The sequence below is a fragment of the Sesamum indicum genome, linkage group LG3 (assembly GCF_000512975.1).
Source record: "Sesamum indicum cultivar Zhongzhi No. 13 linkage group LG3, S_indicum_v1.0, whole genome shotgun sequence".
NCBI classification, from domain to species: Eukaryota; Viridiplantae; Streptophyta; class Magnoliopsida; order Lamiales; family Pedaliaceae; genus Sesamum; species Sesamum indicum.
In genome coordinates, this window is record NC_026147.1 from 3287356 (window position 1) to 3307383 (window position 20028).

General features: G+C 33.7%; 3 protein-coding genes across 5 annotated transcripts in view; all 3 read left to right on the plus strand.

The window, feature by feature from the left end:
- LOC105157151 (formin-like protein 4) overlaps positions 1–751 on the plus strand; it is a gene marked incomplete in the record, with an annotated part of 2776 nt that extends 2025 nt beyond the window's left edge. The window contains 1 exon segment of the mRNA XM_011073460.2: positions 1–751. Within this exon segment, the coding sequence (XP_011071762.1) occupies positions 1–674 (674 nt within the window).
- On the plus strand, positions 5192–8974 carry LOC105157387 (gamma-glutamyltranspeptidase 2-like). The gene is made up of 7 exons (XM_020692225.1): positions 5192–5204; positions 5290–5627; positions 6729–7250; positions 7385–7617; positions 7867–8122; positions 8524–8661; positions 8744–8974. Exons 1-7 carry the CDS (start codon positions 5192–5194, stop codon positions 8972–8974), a joined length of 1731 nt encoding a protein of 576 aa, XP_020547884.1.
- On the plus strand, positions 11026–18661 carry LOC105157388 (gamma-glutamyltranspeptidase 1). 3 transcript variants are annotated; one of them, XM_011073800.2, is made up of 7 exons: positions 11035–11166; positions 12709–13040; positions 14805–15323; positions 15410–15642; positions 15987–16242; positions 18143–18280; positions 18435–18661. In XM_011073800.2, exons 2-7 carry the CDS (start codon positions 12966–12968, stop codon positions 18657–18659), a joined length of 1446 nt encoding a protein of 481 aa, XP_011072102.2. In that variant the 5' UTR covers positions 11035–11166; positions 12709–12965; the 3' UTR covers positions 18660–18661. The 3 variants fall into 3 exon arrangements, with proteins under 3 accessions (XP_020548018.1, XP_020548017.1, XP_011072102.2); XM_020692359.1 differs by lacking the exon at positions 12709–13040 and having other exon boundaries at positions 11026–11166; positions 14761–15323; XM_020692358.1 differs by lacking the exon at positions 12709–13040 and having other exon boundaries at positions 11026–11166.

Consider the following 20028-nt stretch of genomic DNA (forward strand, 5'->3'; position numbering starts at 1 on the left):
TGAAAAGCACGGATGGAAAGACAACTCTGCTTCACTTTGTGGTCGAGCAGGTTGTCCGGTCTGAGGGCAGACGACGATCGATCAACACAAACCGTAAACCTGGTGATCAACCCTTCTCAGCTTCCAATGATTCAAATGAAGAGCAAGACAGAGAGCATCTAATGCTGGGACTCCCGGCGCTGGAAGGCCTGAATAGTAACTTCGGCAATGTGAAGAAAGCAGCAAGCATAGACTACGACAGTTTGATAAGCGTTTGTCCAGTTCTTACAACAAGAGTCGATGAGATTAAGCATCTTTTGAGTGTCGAATCGGGCGGGTTCCTACGAGAGATGAAAGGGTTCTTGGAGGACTGTCGGGAGGAGCTTAATGTGGTGAGAGAAGAGGAGAAAAGAGTGATGGAGGTTGTGAGGAAAACGACAGATTATTATCAAGCAGGAGGGTCCAAAGGAGGGAATCATCCTCTTCAGCTGTTTGTTATAGTTAAGGATTTCTTGAACAACGTTGATCAGGTCCGCGCGGAAATTGCAAAGAAACTACAGAAGAGGAAGGCGGGTTCGTCGCCTCCATTGTCGCCAACGCAGAGGTCTCCTGTCAGGTTTCAGAACCTGGAGTTGTATTTCAGGGCACATAGGCCTGGAACCAGTTCCAGTGATTCCGAGGATGATTTCTCCTAAACTCAATTTGTTAAGACTTCAATTTGACACAATAATGTTCAATAGTGCAACAAATTTCAATATTTTAAGACTTCAAATTTTAGTTGCATGAATATGTTCTTACTTTATCCGTCTTTTGTTAACAAAGGAAAAATTCATACACCCACCGCAATCATTTATATCATTCATATAAATTACCCGTCCTTTGAAAAATTATGTACACATCCCTCAATAACATCAACATCTTTACACAAACTATCTTTACTTTTTGGTTGTCAGAGTGGTTGTTGTAATTATATAAAAAATAAGAATGATTTGTGTAAATAGACAGTAGATTAGGGATGTAAATGCTGATTATCCCTTAAATAGAAATATTCAATCCGATCAAATTTATTATGATTATTTTAATTAAGTAATAAAATCTAACTGCCGCCAGAATTTTTTTTTTTTTCAATTCGTTGGGACATTAATTTGGGTCTCATAATTGCACTAGCACATTCGAAATTAAGCCACAATATTCACTAAATCAAGTATTATAAGTCGGACTATCGCCAGCTCATATACTCGCGTAAAGAGGTAAACCTTGCATTCTTAATAAAGGTCGAACTCTTGAGTTTAAATAAATAATTAGTGATTTAACTATTAAACCATGGTAGTGATGGTAATTTTTTTAGGTACATTATATAGTACCAATTGAGCAATAATAAATGACCCTTTTGCCCATGTTCTTGATCTCTATGAATAATTATTATTATTATTATCATTATTATTTTTTTGTGAGGGGTGGGAGGTTAATCAAATGGATATCTATGCATTTAATGTTTTTGCTCCTAAACCTAAAATATGTCTTTGTTCATTTTGGATTTTCTTTCCAAATTATGTTGCATTGTTTTATTCCATTTATTATATATATATATATATTTAAGACATGTATAAAATCTTTTTTAAATAAATAAAAAATAATAATTTTTGTACATATAACATATGTATATATAATGAAATCGAAGATACAACATAATTTAGAATAAGCAATCCAATCCAATCTTTGTTCAACTCTTCAACCAACTCTTTACTTTCTTCCCCTAAATTTCATATCTTCTAGAGCCTGCAATAAATACACAAACACTACAACCACAAGTTTCCTACATCTAATTTTGTAGCAGAAACCATCAACCTCATCAGACCTCAGCCTACAATGTCTGTGGAAATATAATTTTATGTATTGGGACGAAATTATCTTCCATTACTTTTGTGAGCCACATGAAAGAATTGGTATGGCTCGACACTTGGTAAGAATGTAACAGAAGTATGAAAATAAGTATATTTAAATTCTAAATCGAAAGGGAATTAGTTCCTTCATCACGGGCATTCGGCACTCAACAAGTGTTAAACAAACTTGAAATAAAACAAGTGACTATTGTAATAAAGAGTGACGGAAATGTAATCACGAAATTTTACCTTTCTGATTTGAAGATTTTTTTCAAGCTTTTCTCCTCCAACTGTGCAGTCATGCAAAGACAAACGAAATCTCCTCTATGTCCAAAACACTGTACACCATAAGGTGGTCTACACCAAACCTTGCTAGAAGTAAAGTTTATGTAGTATAAGAGACTGATTATACTATTAACTTAGTATATCAAATTCAAGAGGATCTTGCTCTGACTTGAAACTAGATAAAAAAGAACAAGAATAGACAGAAAAGAGAAGGAGAAGAGAGGGTCAAGATGATAAGTATATAGCAGAGTAATGTTGTCTTTTGTATCATATACAAAATGACATATACACAAGTCTATACACTATAAACATATCATGTACTTGTTATATGTATACATGTACACATTGCATGCCAAGCCAAAAAAAGATACAATCTGTGTCTCCAAAGTACACAACCTACTAGTACCATAAGTACTCAAGCAACAACTCCCTCATCTTTACAACTTCATATATATATATGTATATCACATATAACTATATATATTCAAGCTAGGGCTACATATATATGTACATATATGTCCTATTGGGCTTAATTAAAAAAATAAATTAAACCCATTAGGCTTGGGCCTTCATAGAATTAATCCAATCAATTCTTAAAAGTCCAAATAAAATTTATTTGATCTTATCAAATAAATCCTAACCCATAACCCAATTAATTAATCCATCAAATAATTGAGCTTAATCCGGGTTATTTAATATCATTAAATTACCAAGTCAAATTTCTAATTAATTGATCATATTAATTAATTCATCTGATTTAATTAAAATCGATCTTATTAAATTGATTAAATCTAACCCAAATTTAATTAATCTCATTAATTATATCTTGGGCTTTCCATCACATGGGTTCTCCCATTTAAATGATCATATCATTTAATCTCTCGAATTAATTTAAACTCTCTAAATTAATTCATTCCTTCTAGAAGTAATTCATAATTAATTCTACCACTTTCTTGAGTGGTGTTTTGTGTGACTCTGTAAGTTTACTCTCAGCTAGACTTGGGCTTGTTTCAACACAATTTAATTGGCAAATATTTTGCGCTACATTAATTAAATTATATTTAGTTAATCACTTTCGATTAACACTTAATCCGAAAGCACCCGTACCATGGGTGACCATCTAGCAACTATCCATGGCACTAGAGAACAAGTGAAAATGACGTGAACCTTAAGGCTACGAGTGCCCTACGGGACGGTCTTTCTATCGATCATCTCCCGGTCTTAGTCTAGGGCATGGAATTGGTCACAAGTTCCCATCCTGGATTAGAAATCTATGATTAATATTCTGCTTATGCTTCTCGACTTGATGAACAGAGAAAAACACTTTTTATTTGGTCACCCGCTGTATCCACAGACTCTCGGGAGCATAACATACATCAGAACGCATAGGAGATCACTATGATCTCATGATAGGCCACGGATCCTTTTTTAGAATTCACCAACATTCGTACACGTTCTGACTGCATTGGAACAAGACTTATAATAACCACTTCAGAACATAGTTATCTTTTACCAGACCCTAGATACAGCCGTCCCATATATGAGACCTCATGAATCCTCAAGTTTGAGAACTAAACCCCATACTATTGGAACCGAGGAGTTCAGTCGGCTTGAGAACCTTTTTCACACCCACTAAAATTGCATAAACGTCATACGTCTATCGCCTATGAAACACGACACTCATCATATGGAGGCAATATTTTGTGCAAGTCTAATAGAACCTTTAAAACCCATTCTCGGAGCTCTCGACTTGGAACTTTTTAGATCCAATTTTCGAAAGTTAGTTTCACAGTTGCCATCAAATGCGCAATCCAACTTCATTGGTTGATTAGTGATATGTGGCAATAGCTTAGTTTAAGTGTTTACGAGTTTTTTACTGAAATAAGTTTTAAAAGAAAAAAAGAATATTTTTGTTTTAAAATTTATATTTTTGAACTATTTAAATTAAATTCAAATCAAAAGTTATAAACTTCTTTTAACTAACGTTTGCAACTTATTGATAAAGATTAAGTCTTTTTCCAAACATCACAACTTCAACTTTTTCCAACTAGTTACTTTTACTTTTTCAAATCCTCTCAACTTCTATTACAGCCAAAAGCTTACAATTTTAGAATTTATTCACACAACAAAAGCAGAACTATTGCCAACAAACACTGCCTAAATTCTGTAAATTTAAGTTAACAAGAAGTTGAAGGAATGTTGAATATCTTCTCTTACTAATTGCATTCACAAGTTGGGAAAATATTATTTTTGGTCCCATAAAATTGAATAGGCTAAAAGATAGAACATTAAAAGTGAAACTCACAATAAATGAGATTAAAATCGAATAAAACTTAAATCATATGGGATGAAAAATGAAATTTTTCTTGAATAAGTAAAGAGTATTTCACAAACATCTCTCTCGCTTACCTTTATCTCGTTTTCAACTTTCTTTCCGCATTTTCCCAATAAAACAAATTTTTGCAAACCATGCGTAAATAAAATTTCTACATTAATAAGTTATTTTTTTGTTATTGTTATATATTCTTTCCTTTTTGTTGAACAAAAAGCAAGGAGACGGACGACCAGTATAGCAGCCCTTCTTAGAAATAAATTGAATTTTCTATTTTAAATCATATTGTATTTTCTTTTTCATTTAACATACACACACCACATGTGTATAAAGATGAGATTATACATTTATCTCAAAAAAATTTTATACACGTGTCGTCTGTATGTTAATGGAGTAGAAAATACAATAGAATTTGTAATAGAAAATCTAATCAGCCTTGGACGTAATTAAAGTCTCTCTCCGTCGTCGCATTTCTAGTTTAAACAACAACTGCTTTTCAAAAGGTGAGTCTATAGCTACAGTTCCACTTAATTAAAATCACTTCTCATAATCAAGTCATTAACTTCTATAGTTGAAATTAATATCATTGCCTTCATTTGGAAAAGATGATTGAGATGTTGTTGAAGTAAATAATGGCCTAATCCACTCTCCTAATTTTTCATACTTGATATACATCATTCTTCATCTTCCTCACCTTAGTTCTTCCAACAACATGTTTCTACCTGGTAAGTACATCATTCTTACAAGACTTCACTTGTGCCAATCTTGTTGATGTTCAAACAAATGTCAAATTCACTTGTTAATTTGCAGTTTGTCCTGTCTCCGGACACGGTCTGCCCGTCATCGTCCTATCACTTATATCGTTGGCATTGTTCCTCAACAGCTCTAGTGCTGCTAGAGGAGAAAGAGTGAAAGCAAACAACGGTGTCGTGGCCACTGATGAAACAGAATGCTCTAAGATTGGAAGAGATATGCTTCGTCAAGGAGGGCACGCTGTCGATGCAGCGGTTGCCAGTACTCTTTGCATTGGCGTTTTAAGGCCGGCCGACAGCGGTCTTGGTGGAGGAGGATTCATACTCGTCCGGTCGCATAAAGGAGAGGCAAAAGTCTTTGACATGAGAGAAATGGCACCCGGACAAGCATCCAAGGTACTTGCCATTCATAAGAAAAATTTTGAATTTAATACCCGAACTATAGGGGTCGCAAATTTTAGTCCCGTTGGAATTCAATTTACAAATCAAGCCCAGCAATTTAAAAAACAGGGCACAGTAAGACAATATTCATTGAAATTTGGGCTCACGTAAAGTGCACTTGTCAAATTCTGGCCAGATTTGTAATTTCGATGAATTTTGTCCATAATGTGCTAATTCTTTTAAATTGCAGGCCTTAAGATTGCCAAATTGAATTCCAACAGCACTAAAAAACTATATAATTATGAGATCACAATACAAAAAAATATGATATTAGTGACAAACTATCAAGTGATAATTCTAAAGTTATCACTAATATATATATATATACATTAAGTAACAATAATTTTTATCTTGTCACTATATAATTATTATTGACAAAAAACGTGTAGAAAGTTGTTACTAAATACAATTAGTGACACATCTATAGTGACAAGTTAGTGACAACATAAAATAAAGAAAATTATTATTTGTTGTCACTGGATTGTCGCTATACATGAATTACTAATTGTATTTAGTGACAACTTAATGTATATTTTTTCATCACTAATTCATGTTAATTACAATTTTTCAAACTAATAGTAATTACTAAAAATCATGAAATTTCTTATTGCGATAAAATAAACAGTATTCTCATGAAATATATATAATTACTGACAATATTAAAATTGCCACTAATTTTTTATTTTCTTGTAGTGTCGAAATTTCAATTTTCCCAGATTTAGCTACGGACAAGAAAAGTGAAAGTTAGTCAAAATTATGATCTATTCTATCTCATTATTTCAATGAAGGAAACCAAGCTTATATACAAGTCTGTTTTTAAGGTATCTCTTGACCTTTGACAACAGATGTTAAATTCATGTCTTAATAATATAGTACAAAATGTCAGTTAGACTCTACCTTTCATTAAATGATTTTGTCCTTTTACGGTTCAAATGATGATTTAATGCTTTGATATATGTTGGTGAAAATGAATAAACTGCATGTCATTTAAGTTAGCATGTCTGTATTATCTAATGATGTCTTATTCTCTTCACTGTTACTGTTACATTCTTACAGGACATGTTCTCCAAAATGAATGGAACTGAGTGGAAACATAGTCCTCTGTCCATAGCTGTTCCAGGACAGCTTGCAGGTCTCTACGCAGCCCACCAGCAATACGGAAAACTCTCGTGGAGATCGCTCGTAAAGCCAGCTGAGAATCTTGCCCGTAAGGGCTTCAAAGTATCGCGTTCCCTTTTTCAGAAAATGGCCGATGCAAGGTCAATGATCATGGCTGATAAGGAGATCCAAAGCATATTCGCTCCAAACGGAACGCTACTAATCGAGGGCCAGACCCTTCGTCTAAAAAAACTAGCGGATACACTGGCAGCTATAGCCAAAGACGGCATGAGCATCTTTTATAACGGATCGATAGCTCAAGGATTGGCGGACGACATTACAAGAGTAGGTGGAATAGTCACAAAGGAAGACTTGCAGAAATATCGTGTTATCGTGAGGAAGCCTTTGGTTGCTTATGTATTGGGATGTAAAATGGTTACCGTTCCGCCTCCCGCCTCAGGAGGGGCGGTAGTGATACTCGTAAGTTAATTAATTTACGGCCTTCCCTATCTCGTGGTATACTAATGTTATAGCAGATTATGTTGATACCCTTTGAGGTCGGATCTAATTGTACACACATAGATTTTCATGCATGACTTCTTGTGTCATGACAGATTCTGAAGATTCTTTCTATTTACAATATGACGGGTGTTCCGACAGCCCTGCTAGTGCATCGAACAGTTGAAGCGCTCAAGTACGCACTAGCTTTAAGGATGAACCTCGGAGATCCGGGATTCGTTGATGTTAGCACTACCTTAAAATCTATGATATCAGACAACACTGCTGAAAATTTGAGGAAACTCATAGATGACAACAAGACATTTGACCCTCCTCACTATGGCAGCAAGTAAGACAACATGTTCCTACCACTCTACATGATACTTTTGAGTATGTTAGTGCCATACTCATGTTGTTGACAACAATGTTTTTGGCGCACACTTTATTACTGGGATGGAAGTATAATTTTACGGTTGTAGTTGTCTATAGACGACCTAGTAGTTGTCGGTTGTTATTAGAGCGAATTCTATCCTAGTACACAACTACAACCTAGTACACTAATTGAGTGCAGTGTTTGTGTTTTCTTTGGTGCATGCAGGTGGAGTCAGCTAAATGATCACGGCACAAGCCACATCTGCATTGTCGACCGTCAACGTAACGTTGTCACGATGACGACAAGCATAAACACTCATTTCGGATCAAGATTTATGTCGCCAAGTACCGGGATATTCCTGAACAATCAGATGCATGATTTCTCCATTCCCACCTCAAAAGTTAGACCCGGTGCCCCTTCAAATTATGTTGGTCCATTCAAAAGACCTCTGTCGTCTATGGCGCCGGCCATTCTTGAGAAGGTGAGAAGTCTTTCCTGCCTTTCCGCTGTTCCCGTTCCAACATCTTTAAGTACTCCATAGTAAGTCGCCTATGTACCGTCGTCTCTAGGTTCTCCATTGGTGTAATTGGTAGTAATAATATGAGTATTCTACAAGATCTAATAAAATCGTAACAAATAAATAACATTGACACGTATAAAATACCATAAATTTTACAAATTAACCCCCTGAATAAAGTATTCATTAAAAATCTTTTTCGTCTTTTCATTGGGTTGGGCCCCCAACCCCACCCCTAGTCTCAAACACGTAATAAATCTGATTCCATCATATTTAAATTAAAATATAATATTGAGTCAAACTCCACATGTTAACAAAAAGATAACTCATTGGATTTCATTTTTTCTGTAAACCCTATCTCTCAGGGAGGACGGGTTAGGGCCGTCGTAGGCTCAGCAGGAGGACTGTTAATACCCGACGCAGTTTCTCAAGTCCTGATAAATTTCTTCGTCCTGAAAAAACCATCATACAATGCCGTCAAAGCTCCAAGATTTTACCACAGGGTGAGGACTCCACACAAATTTAAACTTCCCGCTTCTATAAGTTAAAACGCACGCGTTTACGTTGAAATTTGCACAAACGCAGCTCTATCCCAATGTGCTTTTGCATGAGAACTACTCATCAAGTGTTGGTGATCGGTATGCATTTTCTGTTCGGACACTGAATGAACTGAAAAGGAAGGGACATCAGTTGAAGAGGGCTGCTTCTGTTATGACTGTATGTCAGTTTGTGGTTCAAGTTTTGAAGGGTAAAAATTCTGGGCAGCTTATTGCTGTTAGTGATCCAAGAAAAGGTGGTTTTCCAGCAGGGTATTGATGTCATTTCCATCTCCTATTATTATTATTATTATTATTTTATTTTTTGTGGTGGGTAATAATATGAAGTACATAATTGTAATGGGATATGCAGTTATTACACAAAGCACACTCATTGTTGTTTGGAGATTATAATGTTCTATTTTTATTTTATTTTATGTTGATGAGATAGGGTTGGAAAATAGTACTGAACCCCTACTCATAATAGGGAAGATGTGATGTCAATTCGATCACATGAGTGAATTAGAAAATTATATTATAAGGATAAATTTCAATAAATTTGTATGAGATCTGACATAATTATAAATACTTATTATTTTTTAAAAAAATTAACAATACTCCGTTGATACTTGAAATTAGTGTGTGTTGGCACACTCAAATGAGTGTGGATAATTAAATAATTATTTTCTAAAAATAATTCATATTTTTAAAATATATTTTAATTAAGAAAATAAAAATATTAAAACCAAAAAAAATCATAAGATGTTAAAGTTAGTGGGAAGTTGAAAAAGGTGGGCAACTTGGGGGTTTAGAAGAATGGTTTGGATTTTTTTTTTATTCAGTAAAGGTAAATTTTATTAAAAAAAAAAAAAACTTAGCAGACCAATAAAAAATGAGACATCAAAGAAGTGTTCTCACTTAATAATAATGTATAGATTATTATGTAATTTTTGGATGGTAATGTGAAAATATCTATTTCACTCTTGTTTATTTTTTTTTTTAAATGAAGATATATAAAAAAATATGAGGAGGGGTAATGTCTCTTTTGCCCTTTCGTGTTATGGCTAGATTATTTTAAAATAAATTATAATTGCTGATTTATTAAAAAAGAAAAAGTATTATTTTAGCCCGTTAAGTATGTTTAATTTTAATTTTAGTTCGATAACTATGTTCATTTTTGTTTAGGTTCAGTAACTTACGAAATTGCTTACTTTTAGTTCTCTAGCAGATTTTCGGACAGTTTTATCTCTATGAGTGCATATGAACTAAAACTGCCTTTCAAAGTTGCATAGGGATAAAATTGTCTGACAATCTACCGGAGGACTAAACGTAAGCAATTTCGTAAGTTACTGGACCTAAACAAAAATAGACATAGTTATCGGACTAAAATTAAAATTAGGCATACTTAGCGGACTAAAATAATACTTTTTCCTATTAAAAATATAAGATATTTGTGAGAAAAGGAGTATGGAGAAGTAAGGTGAGAGAAAAAAATGTGGAGTAGTGGCTTGAGAGAAAAAAATTATATGATTATGGAATTATTAAAAAATATTAAAATTACTGTTTTTACTAATTTTTTTAAAAATAGAAATGAATTAAATATGAATTTGGAGATTTAAAAATTGTTGTAACAAAGCATTTTCTTTTAGTCCATGTAAATATTAATTGTTACTATTGAGCAAAGTTGAAATTCTCATGAAGACATAATTATTCTATAGTAAATTATATTGATATTCCCGAGGTTAGCTCAGAATATACAGATGTATATATTTTTTTTATAAAATTATAGCTATATCTCTTGAGATTATAATTATAATTACGACTATATCCCTATTGAAAGACAAATTTACATAAATGCTCCTTGCAAAACATTATATTAACAAGGTACAATTAACTATATCTTGTTTTTAGAGCACATTGTGTTGTGTCGATTCTGTAATTGAAGGGAATATTATTTAATAGTTTTAATAGAGATGAAATAATTTTATAATCATAAAAAAATTATGTAATAAATTACATTCATTTATGTAAATAAAATAAATATCCACACGATGAATGAAACATATATCCAATCAAATTTAGAACTGAAACAACAAGGGATGCATTTTTTTTAATTTTTCAAATTAATCCAGAATTTGTTAACTAAAATCTCAAATAAACAACGTAATCACTGAATTTCAATAGAATGAAAAACTAAAATTAAAAAAAAACTTTTATATTAAATTAACATCATAACCATAATTAATTAAAAATCTTTTTCATGAAGAATTTCTATTAAATTATTTGTTTCAATACTTAGAACTTTCTTATTTCCAGGTGACACAAGTTATAAATCCTAATAAATCAGAGCAAAGGTGGAAACTCAGTCATGTTTTTCAGACCATTGGGGATTTATTTCCATTCCTAGTGCAAAGTTTCTTGGTTTCAGCTTCAGCCCGTGGAGTTATGATGATCATCTCAGCAATCTCTAAGGTATTCTTGTATTGATTTTGCTGGGGGAAAGATTGACCCATTATTCCCTTTGCATCAATTCGGATAAATCCATGGAATTTATCTAGTCTTGATCTGTGAGAAGCCATGATCAAAATGTCTACTCCGTTGATGAAACTGAAATCCCATTTGTTCTTTGTGCTTTAACTGGAAACTTATTAACGATTCTTGGAACCTGATGAGAATGTCTTACCTTTCTACAGAGCAATTCTTGCTATGTTTTCTAATTATTGAAGTTCATTATGATTAGATGAGACTTTTTGTTTTTCCATTGCTGAAAAGAGAGAAAGACAATTTATTATGAAGGAGGGAGCCAATTTCGTTAATAAATATTGTTGTTATCATATCTGAAGAGGGATAAATGAAGATGATTGATATTTTTTGAGTTAAATGATGGCCTAATCTGCTACTGGTTAATTAATGGCTGAACTATTGAGGACCTTAGTTTTTATTAGTTTAAGTTCTTCACCAATCTCACTGCTGTACTTTGCTTTTCTTACAATATGTTTTGCCGAGGTGAGTTTTATCGATGTCCTATGTTTTGTTGTATGTGTTAATTGTCACTTTAGACTGGTAATTAATAATTCTGATAAGATGAATGTAAATAGTCTACAATGTGTCTTATACTGTAATTTTACCTGTATTATACACATGAGGAGGAGATGTCAATGCAGAATTTTAGCATTATATTTTAGGGTTTAATGCAATTTACCCTCCTGTGATATTGAAAATAAGTAAATTACCCCCTTATGAAAAATAAATAGCAATTTACTCTCTGTGTTTTAAAAAACGAAGCAATTTACCTCTCTGCCTAAGGAGGTAAATTGCTTCAATTTTAAAAGTATAGGGAGGTAAACTGCTACATCTTGAAAAACACGGGGGATAAATTGCTATTTTATTTTTCATGAGGGGGCTGTTTGCCTATTTTCCATAATACAGGTAGGTAGATTGCAATTTACCCTTATATTTTAGTTCAATGATGGATGCTAACTTCATGAGAAGTAGATGTGACTATCATCTTCAAGCTTAGGTAAATGCTAGTCAGCTATTGCTGCAGTTTACTGGATGACATGAAATTGTGCTGAAGTGGTCTTAAGAAGTAAGTTTACTTCGGATATCGTGCTTGGCAACTTGAGCAGATATAGTGAAATCTTTGTGTTGGCTTATATACCATTGGAAGCTGGATGGGGTTATAATGTTTACCATGTGGAGGAAAAACCACATATAGAGCACATCCCTCTTCGTGAAGCTCCTGCACTTTATGATCCATAAAGTTGCTTTGCTATTCTTGTTATTTTCTTAAAATCCATTCTAGTGAGGCATGCAAAAAAGTTTGATACTCATTTTCTGAAATTCAATGTGGCATAAGCATAAAGTTTAGAGTTATCGTGTAATATCTTAAGTTGATGTGCATGAAAAGTGATCATTTCAGGCTTCTTAATTCGTTGTTGAGCAAAATTGTTCCGGTGATTGCTAAATTTTGCCATGTAGGAAAATTAATGAACTTGGATTTCTTCTTTGCAGTTTGTCCCACATTGGGACACAGGTTTGCCATTCTCTTCCTTCTGTTCTTGGTTTCACTTCAGAAAAAGGCTTGTGCTGCTGGAAGTGCGAGGGTCGTAGCACGCCATGGTGTTGTAGCCACTGATGAAGCAGAATGCTCTACCATTGGAAGAGACATTCTTCGTCAAGGAGGTCATGCTGTTGATGCAGCAGTGGCTGCTACCCTTTGCTTGGGGGTAGTAAACCCGGCTCATAGTGGTCTTGGTGGAGGAGGATTTATGCTTGTAAGGTCCTCTTCCGGCCATGCAAAAGTATTTGACATGAGAGAAATGGCACCAGGGCAAGCATCCAAGGTATGTTTGTTGGTCAATATCTTCATCTTTCTTCTCTGGTGAACTTTTTTCCACAAAATCCTGGTGTTTAATCACAGTTCTAGCTTTTCAATCTGTCAATCAATGAGCTGCTTCTCCTGGTTAATGATTGATAGAAATTATGGAAATAGTTTTCCTTAGCGGATGCTAGCTGCTTAAAAGAAGTATCCAGCAAAGAGATTCTTGTCTGCTTGCACTAGTCGATTCAGACTTATCATGAAACTTGTTACACCATAGATTTATATGGCATGCCTAGCAGTATGAGGAAATTATATGTTTGGTCCTTTGTTTTACCACTAACTCAAAATCAGTCCTCCTAATTACTAATTAGCGATCATCTTAAGTTAGTTCATAACCTTTCAAGTTTGTATAGTTTCAAAACATAACTATTGATTTATGGTGGATACCTTTCGGTTCAATGATTTATTGGCTATGTGAATACACAAAGGCTTTTTTGTGAACTCATTAACGATAATGAACTACTTGTACTTCTATAAACAAATTGTAACTGAACCTACTCTATTTATTAGCTTTTGTAAACTCTTAGAACCACATATATGTGATATTATTATTATTTTTAAATTTTAATAATTTGGCAACTGATATCTGATAGCTCTATTCAGTATTTTCTAAATGTTTCCAAACATTTGCATATATAAATAGGTGTTTTCTGATGTCTCATTCTACATGGATTCAAGTTAGAAAAAGTAAAGACATCATATGTATTAGCTAAAGAATCTATACATATATTCAGTAGATATCCCTTTTTGTCAAGTTGGTTATGGTCGACTTTTCCTATTGTAATTGGTGGGCCTGGAGGCATTCTTGTGTCCAACAATTTAAGGGGCTTGGTACATGACAAATGGTATTAGTGCGAACCTCAGGCCCAGAATACTAATGGTGAAGGAGACCGGGCTGAATGTACACTGGGATGGTCCTAGGTTGTGGAAGGAATGTGATGAAGGTGTTGCTTCACCAATGTGAAAGAATTCTATTTTGATATCCCGAAGATTGTGGGATGAAATCTAGACAGGTTTATATGCATGTACAATGAGATCCTCGAACAACTTGGGTGAATAAATTTCACAAAGTGAGCATGAATACAAAGTAGTTGCAAGAGAAGTTCATTTTGCTGGAGTTTTGTCGTGAGCCCTCAACCATGTGGGCCCATGGCTTGATACTTCTTCTAAATCATGCAAGGATTTTCAGAGGATTTATGTGTATGTAGCATGGTAGATCCGAGTTCATTCCATCATGAACTCTATTCAACTTACACACACCATGTGTATATAATCTTTTCTAAAATAAAATACATGATGTCATACTTGTATGGTGTGTGTACGTTGAATGGAGTAGAAGATGTAAAAAGGTTTGCAACAGAAATCCAATCCGGTCACATTGCTATATGATTTCATAATATCTTCCTACCTTTACTGATTCAGCATTTCAATTGCCTTCAGTCAGCCATCTATAGAACATATCAGGATATAATTGACTGAAGAAGTATAATCCCCTTGAACTTTTTCTGGTAACAAGTAAGAACTTCTCGTAATTAATTGACTAGTAAACAATCTTATTTAAAATAGTGCATGAATCAGCAAGTTTAGAGATATGATAGCATTACAAAAATGAATTCTTATTGTATTTACCTTTTTATGCACCTTGCATTTTTCATTTGCGTAAAGCTTGTCTGATCTTGCAGTGACCATGTTTCCAGACCCCCTAAAAATTACTCGAATTTTCTAGGATATGTTTCTTCTGGAAAGTTTTTGTCGGAAAGATGGTGCTCTATCTATCGCTGTTCCAGGACAACTTGCAGGTCTCTACAAAGCCCACAAAGAGTATGGGAAGATTCAATGGGCATCACTTGTAAAGCCAGCTGAGATTCTCGCCCGTAGAGGTTTCAACATTTCAGAAGCTCTTTTTCAGAAAATGACGAAAGCGAAGGCAATTATCCTGGCTAATAACGAACTTCAGAGCATATTTGCTCCAAGAGGAAAGCTGCTAATTGAAGGCCAGACCATACATCTCCGAAAACTAGCAGATACACTGGCAGCGATAGCAAAAGATGGCATGAACAGTTTTTATAATGGAGTAATAGCAAGGAGCTTGGCTGAAGACATTAAAAAGGCAGGTGGAATAATCACAAAGGCCGACTTTGAGAAATATCGAGTTATTACTAGGAAACCTATAGGTGCTCGAGCATTGGGATATGATATAGTTACTGCGCCGCCTCCTGCTGCAGGGGGCGCGATGATGATTCTTGTAAGCTAATTTCTTCACAGCCTTCTTCAATTATATGGTAAGATTTGGAAATGGCTCATGTATTGAAGCTTCCTCTGCTACAACAGATTCTGAAGATTCTTTCTAACTATGGAACAAATGGTGTTCCTATCTGGCTGGAGATGCATCGTTATATTGAGGCTTTGAAATACGCGCTTGCTCTGAGGATGAATCTTGGTGATCCTGCATTTGTAAATGTGACTAATGTCTTGCAAACAATGATTTCAACCAGCTTCGCAAAAAGTTTGAAGGATCAGATAAACGATAACAAAACATTTGATTCTGCTCATTATGGTAGTAAGTAAGTATTGTTCTATTACTCTGAACGGTTCAGGTGTGCTATTGATCTATTTAGGTTGTTTTTTTCTTGCATGCTAGATTTTCATTGTGTAATCACTTGTTCTTACTGACACCAAGTTTTGGTAGTCCCTTGTCGTATTTTCGGCCATTTCACGTCATTTATCTTATAGGTCTTGCTCTCTCCTTGGGAGTTATCTGTGGTAATTTTCTTAATTAATAACATAAATGGAGGTTCTCCACCTTGTTTTTGAAATGTAAAAAATAAGTGAACATTACTCTTCCATTTGTGATCCTTTGCTAAATAATTACACTGAATTTTAATTGATAGTCCAAATACTAATGCAGGTGGAGTCAGGTATATGATCAAGGCACGACTCATATCTGCGTTGTAGACAATCAACGTAATGTTGTTACAATGACAACAAGTTTAAACTCTATCTTTGGGTCAAAATTTATGTCACCAAGCACTGGGATATTTCTCAACAATCAAATGTGTGATTTTTCCGTCACTTCATCACATGAACGACCACCATCACCTGCGAATTTTGTTCAACCGTTCAAGAGGCCTTTGTCATCAATGGCACCTACCATTTTGGTTAAGGTAAGAAATCTGCTTCATTTCTTTTTCTTTTTCTTTTTCTTTTCCATGTGTATACTACTTAGTAAAATATCACTTGCATTTCACGCATAGGAACGCATATTTAGAGGCGAACATACTACTTATCAATCATACATGATTAGTGCCATAATTCTATTTTATGTTTCTTATTCAACAACTCACATTCATAACAGCAATTATAAAACAAGAGAAAAATGGGAAGAGGAGATTCGTAATCTGATACTTTGTTTCTATTTTGTGTATGTTTATATTGTTGCGCATAGCATTATTTATTATTTGAAGAAGTAGATATTAAAACAATTGCGGCTATCCTCAGTATCAAAATAGTTCTACTTTATATTAGAGACCTTGCAAGTATGTTTATCATATTTCAATTTTATACCTTTAAATAGATTTTGATTTGGTTAATTGTCATAATATTATTCCTACTTTCTTTTTTAACTTCTTACCTCAACACATTCTCGGAACATATGCCATTATCTTGTTTTAAATAATTTTTTTTAATCGTATCTTGTCATTTAAATTATCTTCCGTAATATTTTATTAAATACGTGTCTAATTGATATTATTTAACTTTTATTCTATACTTACACGTAAAATTTTCACATTGCATGTGTTGTTTATTCCACTTGTTTTACATAAACTTTTGTTTGCTAGTTTCATGATGTTTCTTCTTTAATATAAATTGATTTTTGAAACAATAGGTTATTTTTAGAGTAAATTACAACAACCTCCACTGAGATTTGTCATAATTACGAATACTCCCTCATTATTTGAAAAAGTACAAATACCCTCCTAATGTTTGATGAAATTATGTAATCCTTGGATAGATGTATGAAATTGTCAACTTTACCTTTACTGTATTTTTTGCATTTTTTTAAAACAAATTAAAACAACTATATATCATTTTTCAATTACTCTGGACAATAACCAAGCCTTCTTCCTTGATTGTGTCGAGTCCGTGAAGTTTTCAGAGGAAGCTCAAATCCACATTTGGAATGTAATTTTCTTCAGCTTGAATGTCTCTTGGACTGTTCCATGATTTTCTAGATGTGTTGGACGAGCTTGCGCTCAATTTTCTAGTGAATCCTTTAAGCAAATTTCAATCTCTTATGTCGGATCAGCTCCACTGTTGTTTCTAGCTATTTCTCTATATGATATATATAGATGGAAGGAACTGAATTCTGAAGGGAAAAGTAACTTTCCTCCAAAATGATCATGTGCATTTTTCCCGTAGCGCTTTCCATTTGTTTAAAGACCCAAAGTAACGGTAGAATCAAAATTGTTAAAAGACGTGAACATTAGGGACTAAAATCATGAGTTTAACTTTTGAAGTACCAAAATCAAATTAGAGACTAAGTAGATGGACGAAAAGTGTAATTATGACTAGAATTCTAAAAGTTCACAATTGAATAGGTCACAATGTCTTAGGCCAGGAGTTGTTTTCTGTATTCCTTGTTAATAATGACACTAAATAAGATACTCCAACCAAATCAAGTAAATCATATTTGGAAAACGAAACTTAATATTCAATTTTAAGCTTAAGTGCGGAAAAGGAATAATATTGCATCTGTCTTTGATCTTTCTAATCTGGAAGTCTTGACATTTAATAAACTCATGCGAAAATGAGTCTTGTCAAATGAGTGGACTTATTTGGTGAGAAATGTTGAACAGTTTCCTGAATGGTGTAAAATATGTAGGGCTAAATTACACATTCAGTTCCAGTTGATATGAGTTTTCTCAATTTTGAAAGCATTTTGAAAATCTCAAAATACCATCCGCGTTTGTCTTTGGTCTATGGATATTAACAACGTACTTGATTCAAGTTGATTTCCTTTCAGTTTTTGATGTGGTATTGATATTTTGAAATGTAAATATTCAGGGTAAACAGGTAAAGGCAGTGATAGGCGCAGCTGGAGGAATTCTAATACCTGATGCAGTCACTCAGGTCCTAATAAACCACTTCATCCTAAAAATGGATCCATTTACTGCTGTTAGAATTCCAAGACTTTATCACATGGTGAGACTAATTTATATGCCGATCATCACCATCTCTCATTTGTTTCCTTCTAGAGACGATCCTGGAATTTTCTTGTTCTTGTTTCTGCTTCATAGCTGCATTTTGCAAGCTGCTACTGCCGGCATGCTAATTTGAGCAAAATGCTATTATGCAGCTATATCCCGATGTGGTCTTCCACGAGAAGTTTACAACTAAAGCAGGGCAATACGAATATAAGTCTAAGGTATTGAACGAGTTGAAAAAGAGAGGCCACCTATTGCGCGTGTGTTCTAGTTGGACTATTTGCCAGTTTGTGATTCAAAAACTAAGTGGTCCGGATTCCGGGCAGCTTGTTGCTGTTAGTGATCCCAGAAAAGGTGGTGCTCCAGCCGGATATTAACGATCTTTGTGGGGGGGGGGGGGGGGTGTCCTTGCTGGTTAATGATACAGAGGAGAAAGGGAATACCTCTTTTGATACATCTACAAACTTCAATTTGGTTCATAAAACTTGGGTTGCAAGTGAAAATACAGTTGCCATTGTTATCATGTATTTATCCTTGTCTTCTATCTATTTCACATAGAATTAGTCTCGTCTTTAATATGAGACAGAAATACTTGTGGATAGAAACAAGAAAATACTTGGATTCAATCCCTTTGATTTTGTTTTAATTTTCATTTCCAGTTTTCAGCATTTTTAATGTGTGAAAATGCTTTATTGGTTCTTATACGGAAAATGAATTATGTCTGGATTGTACGTTTCCAAAATTTGATTTATAGGTGTGAGAAATGAGAATGTGTTTGGATTTGATTTGTTATATAGGTATTATGTAGATATTAGATTTGTTGGAAATGTATCCTCGCAGTGATGAGCCCAAAGAACCGAAATAAAATTCTTATCAACTATTACATCTGATCAAGGATTACTCAAACCCCTTTATAATATTACAACCAGAATTTAAATACAAAGCCGTAAATATTAGCAGAGCAAACAATAAAGCGGTAAAAACAAGCACCAAGCATTGATCCGAATAGACTTATGCTCAGAGAGCCAAAAATCCGGAGAGCAAGTTCTCAGCCACTTAAGGCTAGCAACTCTCACCGTTGCTCGGAAAACTCAAACACCCTCGACCAAGAAAATCTTTGGTCAAAAAGACGGATCGGAAAGAACCACTCAGTTGATTGCAAGTTCACTTAGAACAGTTTAAAAAGATAGATCAGAATCGAGTTCTACATTTTTCTCTCTTATTCAAAAAGTCAGAGATAGATATTAACATAACATGACATATGTTTTATTGGTCAATGATGTGATCTAAAAGGATGGTTTGAAAAATATGTTTTCATTAAATTAGGCTGCAATATATTCTATTTTTTTTTTAAGAAAGAGCGATGCATTATTATTATTAATTGAAATAAATTGATTACAATCATTCATGTCGAATATTAATATCTAACAAAGACCATAACAATAATCATACCTTGATTGATAATATCAGATAAACAAAATCTAACAAACACCTACTGTAATTAAAATAAATCGATTCCAATCATTCCTATCAAATATCAATATCTAACAAAAACTATTACAATAATCATACATTAATCAATAATATTAAATAAACTAAATCTAACCAATACCTAGCTAATAATATCGAATAAACTCTATCTAATAGTGACTTCCCTTTTCTTTTTAAAAAAAACTAAAATTTAAATTATATATGAAGAAATATAATAAACAGAAAATAAATATGATTTTTTTAAAAAAATAAAAC

Coding starts and splice junctions, on each gene's coding strand:
- LOC105157387 (XM_020692225.1), top strand. Junction 7,618..7,866: donor CCTCCTCACTATGGCAGCAA/GTAAGACAACAT, acceptor TGGTGCATGCAG/GTGGAGTCAGCTAAATGATC. Junction 8,123..8,523: donor CGCCGGCCATTCTTGAGAAG/GTGAGAAGTCTT, acceptor CCTATCTCTCAG/GGAGGACGGGTTAGGGCCGT.
- LOC105157388 (XM_011073800.2), top strand. CDS start 12,966: ATGCTTGTAAGGTCCTCTTCCGGCCATGCAAAAGTATTTGACATGAGA. Junction 13,041..14,804: donor CACCAGGGCAAGCATCCAAG/GTATGTTTGTTG, acceptor CGAATTTTCTAG/GATATGTTTCTTCTGGAAAG. Junction 15,643..15,986: donor TCTGCTCATTATGGTAGTAA/GTAAGTATTGTT, acceptor ATACTAATGCAG/GTGGAGTCAGGTATATGATC.